Source organism: Arvicanthis niloticus, chromosome 19 (genome assembly GCF_011762505.2).
Source record: "Arvicanthis niloticus isolate mArvNil1 chromosome 19, mArvNil1.pat.X, whole genome shotgun sequence".
In the NCBI taxonomy this organism is placed as follows: domain Eukaryota; kingdom Metazoa; phylum Chordata; class Mammalia; order Rodentia; family Muridae; genus Arvicanthis; species Arvicanthis niloticus.
This window is the reverse complement of record NC_047676.1, coordinates 45,499,146-45,511,809: the sequence shown is the minus strand read 5'-3', so window position 1 is coordinate 45,511,809 and position 12,664 is coordinate 45,499,146. Positions and strand designations below refer to the sequence as shown.

The 12,664-nt window shown below is 39.5% G+C and overlaps 1 protein-coding gene across 1 annotated transcript in view; it reads left to right on the top strand.

The window, feature by feature from the left end:
- The window catches only part of Elovl7 (ELOVL fatty acid elongase 7), a 73,618-nt gene that overhangs the window by 57,177 nt on the left and 3,777 nt on the right, over nt 1–12,664 (top strand). The window contains exons 4-7 of the mRNA XM_034523666.2: nt 1,532–1,612; nt 2,707–2,763; nt 5,141–5,246; nt 10,528–10,664. Coding sequence (XP_034379557.1) covers nt 1,532–1,612; nt 2,707–2,763; nt 5,141–5,246; nt 10,528–10,664 — 381 coding nt within the window. The remainder of the gene's footprint in view (nt 1–1,531; nt 1,613–2,706; nt 2,764–5,140; nt 5,247–10,527; nt 10,665–12,664) is intronic.

The following is a 12,664-nucleotide window of genomic DNA, read 5'->3' as shown; positions in this document are numbered from 1 at the left end:
TACTGTTCTGAGTCTTAATGTTCAAGATCTCACAGCATTTCCAGAGCTTATGTTATGATATATTGCACAGTTGGAATGAGAACAGAGATGGGGTGCATTTTTAAAACCACCTCTTGTTCTTCCCCACTCCTTCCTTCCTTATATATATTTAAATATCATTTTGGCTGATCTCTGATGGCAGAGACCTGTTATTGCAACCCTTAAGAGGCTGAGACAATAGAGTCATGAGTTTGAGGCCAGCCTGGGTTACATAGCAAAACCCAGTCTCAAAAAAAAAATCAACATACAAAAGCCTCAATAAAGCCTTGAACAGGCCTGGAGGTGCATGCCTTTAATCCCAGCACTTGGGAGGCAGAGGCAGATGGATTTCTGAGTTCGAGGCCAGCCTGGTCTACAGAGTGAGTTCCAGGACACCCAGGGCTATACAGAGAAACCCTGTCTCGAAAAACCAAAAAAAAAAAAAAAAAAAAAAAAAAAAAAAAAAAAAAAAAGCCTTGAACTGTATGTTCTTATATTAGAAAGTGATCATTCTAGATAAATAGTGATGAAACTATAAATATCATTCTAGATAAATAGTGATGAAACTATAAATATAACATTTGCTTCAGAAGCCAGAAGTAGCATAAACTGTATAGTGAGAGAGATGTTCCAAGCCAGATGTTGGCAATTTCAGAGTAAGCAGTAGCACTTGGCAAAGAAGAGAATGTTATTGTAGCTACCCCAGGTCAGCCCAATCATATGTATTAATTAAAATCAAGTACTTGACTTTTTTCATTTGTAGCTACTGTTTTAAAAGATCTTCCCACCATCAAACTAAAAGAATGCCACTAGGGTCTTGGAATTAGAATTCAGACTTACCAACAATAGGCTGTTATTTTTAACACCCATAGAAGGTTATTTGGTGGGTGTGTTGGAATGACAGTCTGCCAGATTATACTCCAGTTAGTAAAAAGAGCATTGTCTTCCCTTATTTGCCTTGTGAATTCAAAATACAGCTGGTCTCAGACCTATGTACGGTCTGTTTTTATGTTAAAGGCGGAGAGGGTATCAGAGCCAAGCACTGCTCCTTCATGGGTACTTGCCAGCCATGAGTAGGAAAAGCACAGTGCCCACGGTTACCCTGTTGGCAGGTTTTTGTTTGTGTAACACTTATTGGCTAATTGGGAAGAGTTGAAATGTTCAGAAAATCTAGACTCAGAGCCAGGCACTGAAAGTACATGAACACACATACATAGTAGACATAGGCAATATTTGGTAACTAAGCAGAATACACCGGCTTTTGTCCTTCATTATTTTAAAGTGAAGGGCAAAACTTCTCCCAAGAAGCAGACGAGTTAGTCAGAATACAGTTCATGTTAATGTTGCATGCACTTGTGGCTTTGAGAATGCCTGATGCCAAGCTTCACCCCAAAGCATGTTTGGTTTGTCCTGGTTCTCGCTGCCTCGTCGCCTGCACTGCCTGCTTACTCAGCTGGTCATGCACCAAGGTGCAGTCCAAACTGCCTCTTTAATATCCGTGTTTCTCTTCCAGTTTGTGATGTCTGGCTGGGGTACAGGTTACTCATTTCGATGTGACATTGTTGACTATTCTCAGTCGCCAAGAGCAATGAGGGTAAGTTTCTCTTTGGGAAAGTCTGTAGCTCAAAATCATGGTGAAAATCCTTTGGACTCTGCAATATTGGATATGAATCAGGATGAGCCATGATTCAATAATCAGATTATATGAGTTGGGAAAAAATCGATAATTATAAGAAATAATGTAAGAAATCCAGGTGTACAAGCTAGTGCTGTTTGAATTTCTTGGGTTTCAAAACTTACCTGATCTCTAAAAGATGGAAAGTAGAATTTTCATAAGATTTAGCAATTCCACTTCTGGCTGTATTCCTAAAGGCTTTGAATTCTGGGATGTCAAGAGATATCTGTATACTCAAGATCACAACACCATTCATTATTTATGATGGCCAAAATGTAGAAGCAACCAAAATGTTTATAGGTGGTAAATGGCTAGACAAAATCACACACACACACACACACACACACACACACACACACACACACACACACAAGTAGAATATTATTCAGCCTATAAAAGATGCAACTTCTATGAATCTTGAGGACATTGTGCTAAGTAGTATATTCCAGTCACAAAAGGACAAACACTACATGATTAAGCTTATGATTGACACCTAAAATCATCATGTGCATAGGACAGAGATAGAAGGATGGTTGGGCTGGAAGAAGGGAATGGGAAATTAATTTTGAATGAGTATAGATTTTCACTTTTTCAAGATGGAAGAGCTCTGTGGATGGATATGTGATGGTTGTAGAGGAATGTGAATAAATCAAAGCCACAGAACTATGCCTTAAAAAAAGCGGGTAGGATGGTAAATTTTGTTATGTGGGGTTTTTGTTGGTTTATTTTTGTTTTGTTTTTTTCTTTTGTTTTTCGAGACAGGGTTTCTCAGTGTAATAGCCCTGGATGTCCTGGACTCACTTTGTAGACCAAGCTGGCTTCAAACTCAAAGAGATGCCTCTGCCTCCCCAGTGCTGGGATTAAAGGCATACACTACCATGACCAGCCTGTGTGTGTGTGTGTGTGTGTGTGTGTGTGTGTGTGTGTGTGTGTTATGTGGTTTTCAAACCAGTTTTTTAAAAAGTAAATGTTTCTTTCATATAAAATACTGAATAAACAAATCATCTCCACAGATGGTGCACACTTGCTGGCTTTATTACTTCTCCAAGTTTATCGAGCTGTTAGACACTGTGAGTATGTAGCCCACACATTTAGTGCCTGTTTGATGTCTCAGGGAATCAATAAACTTCTGATGCAGTTGTCCGATACTTTTGCTTGCCTCTTCTCCGCTGGCTTGCCTGCTGTTCTCCCCCTTTCCTTTAGTTGTCTGGGCTTTTAGAAAATCTACTTGCCAGCATCTCATAACCTCTGACTGCATTTTGAAAAACAGATGTGTAGGTATCTCCTGATGAAGATTAAACAGGTAACTGCCGCTTACTCTTCAGATCTGTGTGCCTCTATGCAGATGATGACAGTTCTTTATGAAGCAGTTCACAAAGCAAAGAGCAGACACCGTTACCTTAGGGTCTTTATATCTAAACACAGTGTCAATCGTAATCCTGGGAGACACTTAAGCACATCACAGTTCATAAACTCATAGCAAAAGGTGATGTTATCTGAGGGCTGTCAGTAATTGGGGGAACACACACGTTTTCCTGAAACCTGAGCTTGCTGGGCCCTGGTTCTCTCTGCTTTGCATCCTGGGGAGGGTCAGCTGGGCCCTCTGAAAGCCTAGGGCCAAGAGCCTTAGCTTCTTGCTGGCAAAGAAAATCCAGGGCTTCTCAAATTTTAGCATGCATTAAAAACACCTAGAAGAATCCCAGGAGGTTGAAGTGGACCACAAGTCTGAGCCCAATCTGGGCTACAAAACAGTATCATGTCTTTAAAAAGGAAAGTGGAAAAACGAACAAAGAAAAAACAGAACAAAACACGGAGGGCTTGTTAAAACACAGATGATGCTTGAAACTCCCGTGGTCACCGGTTCTCAACCTTCCTAACACTGCGACCCTTTAATACAGTTTCTCAAGTTGTGGTGACCCCAACCATAACATTATTTTTCTTGCTACATCCTAACTGTCAGTTTTCCACTGGGACAAATTCTAATGTAAATATCCATGTTTTCTGATGGTCTTAGGCAACCCCCAAAGGGTTCGTGACCCACAGGTCGAGAACCACTTCCCTGTGCTTTGGATTCAGTGGGTCCCTGGTAGAGCTCAGGAATTCTGACGCTCTCTCATGTTGTTAGTGCTGCTTGTTTTTATTCGGGAACCGCACTTTGAGAAGCGGCTTGCCTTAAACTCAGCATCCACGGCAAATTCTGGGCAGTAGGAACAGAACGGTACACACAGTCCCCACCTCTTGAGACTTGATGCCTGACAGACTGGAGTAGAGACCACACTTGAGTGTTTTTAAACTATTTGTTCACATTGTAACATGCAGCCAGGTTTGGAAAACCATTGATTTAGCTCAGAACCCTGACTAGGGGATGGGGGTGGGGGACGACTAGAGTTAAGCGGCCTACCCAAAGACAGTTGTAGTAAGACCCCTGTTGCAAGTTTATGGCCCTGCTGCTTGTTATTCCGTGTGGATAAGCAAATGCGCGTGGCTTCATCGGCTCTGGTTTGCATATTCTCAGTAGCAACTTCCATAAGGAAATTGTTTCTGCTGTGTGTCCTTCTCGAATTTCCCCTACACAGCAATGCTTTGTCTTATGCCCTGAATCTGAAAGCCTAACTTAACTCTGGCACTGTGAACTTTTCTGTGAGCACATTCTTTGAACAGAGCTCCCACCCCACCCCCAACTCTGCTCGTAGCAAGCTAAGAATGGGCATGCGCAGTTGCGATGGTACCTTTGCTGCCGTTCTCATTTTTCTTATGCAGCTTTGCTTTCTTGTCCGCAATATTTTTCAGATGAACTCTTCAGGAGTTTCACCATTTGTTTTTCTTTGGTAATACATTCTTTTTTTTTTAAAGCTTTGTCTTTCTTCCTTTTCTTTCTTTCTTTCTTTCTTTCTTTCTTTTGTTTTCTTTTCTTTCTTTCTTTTTTTTTTGTTTTTTTGTTTTTTTGTTTTTTCGAGACAGGGTTTCTCTGTGTAGCCCTGGCTGTCCTGGAACTCATTCTGTAGACCAGGCTGGCCTTGAACTCAGAAATCTGCCTGCCTCTGCCTCCCTTGGTAATACATTCTTAAGTTTTTTTTTTTTTTTCCTCAAGTCTGCTTTTAGTTTGCCTAATCCCTTATCCAAACTGGGAGGATGTGTCGAAAAGCAATGTAGAATGAAATAATTTCAGTCGTAAGAATTACGAACTTGGGGCTGACACATATTTCAAAATTTAATGAGTTGATTATTATTATTATTATTATTATTATTATTATTATTATTATTATTATTTTATCAATAGCATTTCCTTCAGGCTGTGCTATGGAGTGCCAGCTCCTCTCAGCACTCCTTAGGAGCAGCCCCTGGGAGCAAATTGTGAAACTGTTTGCTTTTTGCTGCTTGTTTATAAAACACTCAACAAATTAATGCATGGGTTTTCCGAACTTGATTTTCTTTAAACTATTTCAGATCTTTTTTGTTCTGCGTAAGAAAAATAGCCAAGTGACTTTCCTTCACGTTTTCCATCATACGATCATGCCATGGACCTGGTGGTTTGGAGTCAAGTTTGCTGCAGGTAGGAAAGGGAGAGCCGGGGTCATGTGATCTATAAATGGCGACATTCCCGGATTCATGTGATCTATAAATGATGCCATTTTCACGTGCTATCAATACAAATTTTGTTCTTAGATATACTTCATGAGATTTTTTTTTTTAAATCAAAGAGCCACTTTGGTTAAACTCCTGACTTTGAAATTATCTCCTGAAACAGAAGCACGGGACTCTTGATTTAGACTCCACATTCCAGCTTTTCTGACATGAAGACTTTAGAACAAGACCTTCTCTACATATTCTTTAGTTTCGTTCAGGGTTTATTGTTTCTCTATAGCGAGTTCTAGTGCATGTTTTCAATTAAATAGGTAATAAACAAATAAATAAAATAGCCAAAGCCTTGGATTCATAGATATCTTACTTAAATGACATCCCTAGTTTGTTCACAGAAAGTCAGAATGTTATCTCCAGGTCTGTTTCGTCTGCACATTCCCAATACCTGACACTCCCTGCCTTTTTAGTCCATTCTGTGTCGCCCTCGGATTACTAGAGGCTAGTGACTTTACGAAGCAGAGACCTCTGCATAACTTATGGTTTTGGAGGCTGAAAGTTTAAGATTGGGCAGTACCTTCTGTTTGGCCTCTGGGCAGGTCTAGCAGTGTAATGTGGCATCACAGCAGAAACAGGGACGGGATGGGGCAAAGAAAGGAGGGGAGAAGCCAAAGGAACAGAGAAAGCAAACAGGGAGGTATAGCAAGACACAAGAGACCCATGGGAAAGTCCCCACTTAATCACCTCTCACGAGGCTCCACCTCTTAAGGAGCCCACGACCCCTATCAGTCCACTTGCTTTGGAGACAAAGCTTTTAACACTTAGGTGAATGTTCTAGAATAAACCACAGCTGAGATGTGGTACACAACACCACAGCGACTTTAAAGATGAGTCAGATCACAATTACTCAACTTCCCAACGGAGTCTATCAAGGGAGATGACATTTTGTTTTTTGTTTTGTTGTTGTTGTTTTTTTTTGTTTTGTTTTTTTTGTTTTTTTTTTTTTTTTTTTTTTAAGGATAGAGATAGTTTTAATCAAAAGCTTGGCCACAAGATTTTGTTTCATTTGGTTTTCTATTTCTGAACACCCACAATTAGAAAAAGTAGGCAGTAATTTTATTCATTCATAAAATTTGAAGTAAACAAAGCCTTTCAGCGGGTATTTCTCGGTCAGGAAACTTTGCTGCAGGAATTATTTATTCTACTTTCTTATTGTCAGGAAGTCACAGATAGCCACTGTATTTAACTTTTACTGTTTTGGCTTAGTTTCTTATTGTTTGTTTTCTCTCAAATGCATACTGGGCCACTCAGGTCTCCTAAGTGAAATGTTCTAATGTTTTACTTATAGTGATGAAAAACTGGAAAATGTTTCAACACACACCCATAGGGTGGTTATGATTTCTGTGTGTTTAAAGGCATGAAAAGAAAATGATGCTGAGAATCCTCAGTGTGGTTAGTCTTCGCCACTAAGCACTGTGACTGCTAATTATCAGACAAAAATGACGACTTTGCTATTTATGATGCTAGGAAAGGTGTTCTCTTTTTAATTTACATCTGTTTCTTCTATAACACCAGAATATAGCTGGGCTTCCATATCTGTGGGCTCTGCATCCATGGATTCAATAAACCATAGATCAAAACCAAAAAGGAAAAACTGCTCCTGTACTAAGTCATGTACCAATATTTTCCCTGTGATTATTCCCTAAGCAACATAGTACAGAACTGCTTGCATTACATGCACAGGGTTTCGAGGTATAAAACATATGGGGGTATGTGCACATGTGATATGCATATAATTAACCATTTTTTGTAAGGAGATTCAAATATCCACATATGGTAGTAGACCCCGCTACCACCAGGGAGTTTTGAAACCTCCCTTCCATGCTGTTCCTTGGAAGAATAGATTGGAAAGCAATGCGCCAAAGTACACACAGGCGATTTGAAGATACTGAAACCAACGTGTTTACCTTGGCTTCTTTACTCTTTTCTGTGATCTCTCGTCTTTCTGTATTAAGTATGTAGTAATTCCACTATGGGAAACATACGTTTTATTCAAAGAATGGAATTGAGTGGTTTCCCACCATTCATGGTCTAGCTTCCATTTCAAAACAAGTAATAATTTTAAGAAATCCAGATTCAAAGAAGAATCTACCTCAGATTTTAAACGTCCCATGTCTATGGATATCAAACATGTTATCATAGTGGTTTTTACTTATGCTTTAATTCCTATTTCCTTAAAAAAAAAAAAAAAACGAAAAAAGAAAAAAAAGAAAATGGTCAAGGTAAGAAAAGAATGTTTTGCGTCTCTGGTGTGTTCTGTGAGCTGCCAGCCTGCTCTGTCTTAGGTGTGGGATTCTATTCACACACCTACACCTCTTGCATTGCTTTCCAAGGGCAGGCCCAGCAACGGGATCTGTTTCCAGAACTGTGGTTTGGCTAGGGCTAAGCTCCTAGAACAGGCATGTCTGTTTAAACCAATCTTTGCAAACACTAGAGCCCAGATGATCTCTGTTGAGTGTCTGGTTTCCTGTTGCATCCTGTGCCTCTTTCTGGGGGTAATAACAACAGAGTTTTCCTTTGAATAAGAGAAGAATATTTTCATGTTAGGTTTTTCTATTAATTCTGTAAATACCCTCATTGAGAAATGTAGAGAATTGTCATAATTACCCAGGTGATTCTTTTCTTTTCTCCAAACCAAAAGATAATATATCAAAAGGTAATATTTGAGGGACGTAATTGTATCTCATCCTGAGATGCTTTCTTTTCAGGCTCCTTCTTGTAAAGAAAGCTTTGCTTCACTTGAAAGGCCTTCCAACGAGTAAAGCAGAAAGCATGACTGATTAAAATGTGCTTGCTTTACAGACGAACTCACTTCGGGAATATGTCAAAAAGCAATCGGTAGAGAAAATGAGCAAGCTGATTTCACTTGGCAGCTGCTTTTGCTCAGTGATTCTTTAACACAACCTTCTTAGCAACAGTCATACTAATCCCATACAGGATTCGCGGGTTAGTACATTGAGAGCAGTGGTTCTCAACCTTCCTAATGCTGTGGCCCTTTGATGCAGATCCTCAGGTTGTGGTGGGATTATTTCCATTAATAATTCATAGAATCATTTTCGTTTGCTACCTCATAACTAATTTTGCTACTGTGACCATTACTAGGAGTCATAATGTAAATGCCTGATATCCAGGATGGTCTTAGGCAACCATGTAGAAGGGTGGGTCACCCCCATGGGCTTGCAACCCACAGGTTGAGAACCACTTATTTAAATGACAAGGGTAACATAGAGAAAATGGCTTCTTAGTGAACAAGGATACAGGCCCTTATGAAAACCGAGCTGCACTTCCTGTCTGCGTTCTCACTGGGCACAAGAGAACATGTGCTGTCGTCCCTTACCCTTCCAGGAATCAGCCTGATTCTTGAGCTATTATAGGAACAGGGAGCTGCTCAATTTTTTAGTTATCCTTAAAAGGATGTCCCCCATCTTATAATTTATTTATATTTTTGGGGGTAGCGGTGGAAAGATTAATCCAAGTATAAATAATAAAAGCTGAAAGGGTAGTAACATGCTTCATTAATGGCATTGCTCCTGAAATTTGTGATAATTAAGGAATTAACTGCAATTTGATGAAAATCTATGAAGTACAGAATAGCACGAGGCTTTGGCTCAGTAGGACCTAATTATTTAAAGTGTGTTCTTTGACGGGAATACTTTAGCAATTACAATATCTAGAAACATTCAGAATTACCACAATTATGAATAGTTATTTTAAAATAATGGCTCAGCTGGCAAAGTCGCTTGCCTCCAAGGCCAAAGCTGATGACCCAGGTTTGATTCCCAGAAAACCAAATGGTAGAAGAATAGAAGCAACTGCTGACAGTTGTCCTCTGACCTCCACGTGTGTGCTGGGGCACACAAACACATACACGCACATACATGCTCACCTCCCCACCCCACAAATGAACTTACATAAAGTAATCCATTCTGCTTTGCACCTAGTCTGCCTTGGGTTATTTCTGGAATCAAAGTGTTCTAGAATTAGGGAGATGGGTTTTGAGTGTTGTGGGGTTTGTTTTAGTTTTGTAGAAAAACTTAAATCCCAGGTCATCCTTACCTCGCATAATGCAGATTTCTCTAAGTTGAGCATCTCAAGACGGAAACCCTTCCACCACCTGTTGTTACAGCTGAAGGCGACTGAAATGACTTTTTCCTTACATCCTTGAGTCTTGTGCTTCTTCTCCTAATTAAAGATGGCAAAATTAAAAGGGTAAACATAATCAAACAGGAGTAGGATGATAAAAAGACGGCTTAATATCCAACCACTGTTTATTTTGAAATCACAGTAATTGATTAGAGCAGACTTAGAATAGCTTCCTAATGACTTCCAGTGCTTTCCCGACAGAATGTTTGCTGCATTAAAAATATCTAAAGCACGGAATTGAGAGTGTGGAGGGGAAGTTTGATTCCACACGGTGATTAGGTCGGTAGCTTTCCACGTGAGAGGCCACGTTGGAAGCAACCCAGCTGTCTTTCAACAGGAGAATGGATAAATATTGGTGCATTTATATGGCATAATGCTGAACAACAGGAAAAAGACAAATTATTAGTGTATATACTGACATGCAAGGAACTCAAAGACATTGTATTGTATGAGAAGGAAGCAGGGATGAAAGAGTCCATGCCATGTGGTCCCATCTCTGTGAAATGAATTAACAGGCAAAATTAAGAGTTGATGATAGAACTTGGCTACAGGTCTCCTTGGATGTATCCATGCAGCAGGACGAGGAGGCCTTGGTGGTGTTGAGTATTCGTTATCTTTGTTTTGGTGGTGGTTATGGAAACTGGTAGGTTTTAAGCATCTGAAGCATCTTAATTTATACATTTAAGATCAATGTCATTTGTTCGCCTTATAACTGTTAACCTTGACTAAAAACGCATTTTGTTTGTTCGCAAACGATGTAGCATATTTAAGAGATTGACCTAGTTAGCTTAAACTCAAATCACAGTCACATTTTAAGCTGAAAGCATACAAAATAATGACATGCTAATTTATTTTGTAAGATTTCTGGTTGGCATTTTGCTAACATTTTACTGAACTCCTGGTTTGAGGGCTATTTCACAGAACTGATATTTCTTATGTATTTTTTCTTCTTCCTACTAAAATGAGAGAAAGGATGGTACCAAAATCTTAGGACAAATATGTGTGGTTTTAAGAGACGAGGGGCGGTTTTACAATAACTTCTTTTCTCTCAGGTGGTTTGGGAACTTTCCATGCCTTTTTAAATACAGCTGTACACGTGGTCATGTATTCCTACTATGGACTGTGTGCAATGGGACCAGCCTACCAGAAGTATTTATGGTGGAAAAAACATTTGACATCTTTGCAGCTTGTGAGTAACCAGTTTTCTTTAACTATGAAACAAAACTGTGATCATAGTCACGTGTCTGTTTATCTGTCTGTGAGTTAAGAGCCTAGAAGAACCAGAGCAGTCTGTGTATACAGAATGCCTGTCCTCTAGAAGGGATGCTGTTTTTTGTCGATCTTTGAACTTTATCAGGAGCTGTGTCAGCTAAAAAGAAAATAGATTTGGTAGCTCAGATTCTCAAGTGATTAAGCCGGTGTCTTCATCTTTACAACGATCTGAGACAAATTTACAAAAAGAAAAAAAGAAAGAAAAAAAGGAAGAAAGAAAGAAAAGAAGAGAAGAGAAAAGAAAAGAAAAGAAAGCTGTTTGTAATCTAAATGATGTCAAAGTTATACGACCATTAATCATAGTAATTAATACTAAAGTACAAGTTAGAAATTCCACATTCGCCGGGCGGTGGTGGCACATGCCTTTAATCCCAGCACTTTGGAGGCAGAGGCAGGTGGATTTCTGAGTTCGAGGTCAGCCTGGTCTACAGAGTGAGTTCCAGGACAGCCAGGGCTACACAGAGAAACCCTGTCTCGAAAAACCAAAAAAAAAAAAAAAAAAAAAAAAAAAAAAAAAAAAAAAAAGAAAGAAAGAAAGAAAAAAAAGAAACTCCACATTCAGAATAGACATTGAAGGAAGGAAGCAAGGGCATTTCTGTGTGCTTACCTGGTTAGTCCTAACTCTGGTCAGTTTGTCTTTCTCCTCCTAAGTAAAGATTGTTGAGAGAATTACAGATATGAAGTATTGTAAGACAGGTGGGCTATACAGAGTGGATACCTGCTCCCAGGTCAGCCATGCTTGAAGGAGTGTAAGGTATAGTTTAGGCCAAAAAATACCTCCTAAAAAATCTAAAAATATACATGTGATTTTTTTTTAAATAACTGAATGAAAAATGACCTGTTTTAGTTTTATTACCCTCTATTAGAATAATTCTACAATCTTCATATTTCCTGAGTTGTAGTATATTGTAAATTGGGTGCCAGTGACATCAAGGAGAAGGTGGGACTAAGGGGTAGCTTGCCTTCTGGGGCCTCACCAAGTAACACAGGATGCAGCCCTGTAAATGGTTCTCCCCCAAGAGAGAGAGACTGGTGCATTGGCCTCTAAGGACCCTCAGGGAAGACCAGAGGAGCTCCTGCCAGCTAGCTGTTGTATCTGCAATTGGCAACAGTCCCAAAGACCAACGGAGAGGAAGCCAGGAAATGAATACTTTAATTCATGTTTGTTTTTCTCTTACTTTGAAACACTGTGAAGTCACGGTTTTTATTCTCCATCGCTGCTTTCCCTTAAAGTATGTTTCTCACTGTGCAGTAGTATGTACTTGCTGTGGAGAAATTAAAATGCCCAAGGAAGGAAAATAAACTGGGCTGAGGTGCAGCTTAGTGTAGGAGAGTTTTCTTAGCTCTGAGTACCATATAAATGAAAAATAAATCAATAAATAAAAACATCCATCTCTCTGGGGTAATAGTTATTCTTTTTGTTTTCATTCAACTTTTCCCCTTATGCATGTATATGCATGTACATCTTTTACATGCTTCATATTGCTGCATACATAATCTTATTTTTTCAGTTTATCTTCATCTAACAAATGTTGTGACACTTAAAGTGTCATTTAAAATGAAGTGAGCCAGGTATACCTGTGCACACCAGCAGAGCCAACCCTTGGAAAGCTGAGGCAGGAGGATCAAGGAGTTCAAGGTCATGCTTGGCTACATAACAAGAATGAAGCCAGCCAGTACCACATATGATTTTGTTCCAGAAAACAAAAGACTTTCAATAAAGTGGAAAGATGTGTACATAAAAACAAAGGCTAGACATCTGTTTGCCACTTTTCTCAAGCACTCATGTGTGCAGAGGACTCTGCTTCACCTTTCCAAGGTTTCATTATCCTCTTGTAAAATGAAGGGAGTCAGTGTAGCTGCTGGCCAGGGCGGCCATGGGTGTTTATTAGGTTATTGTTGTGAAGTAACTTCAGG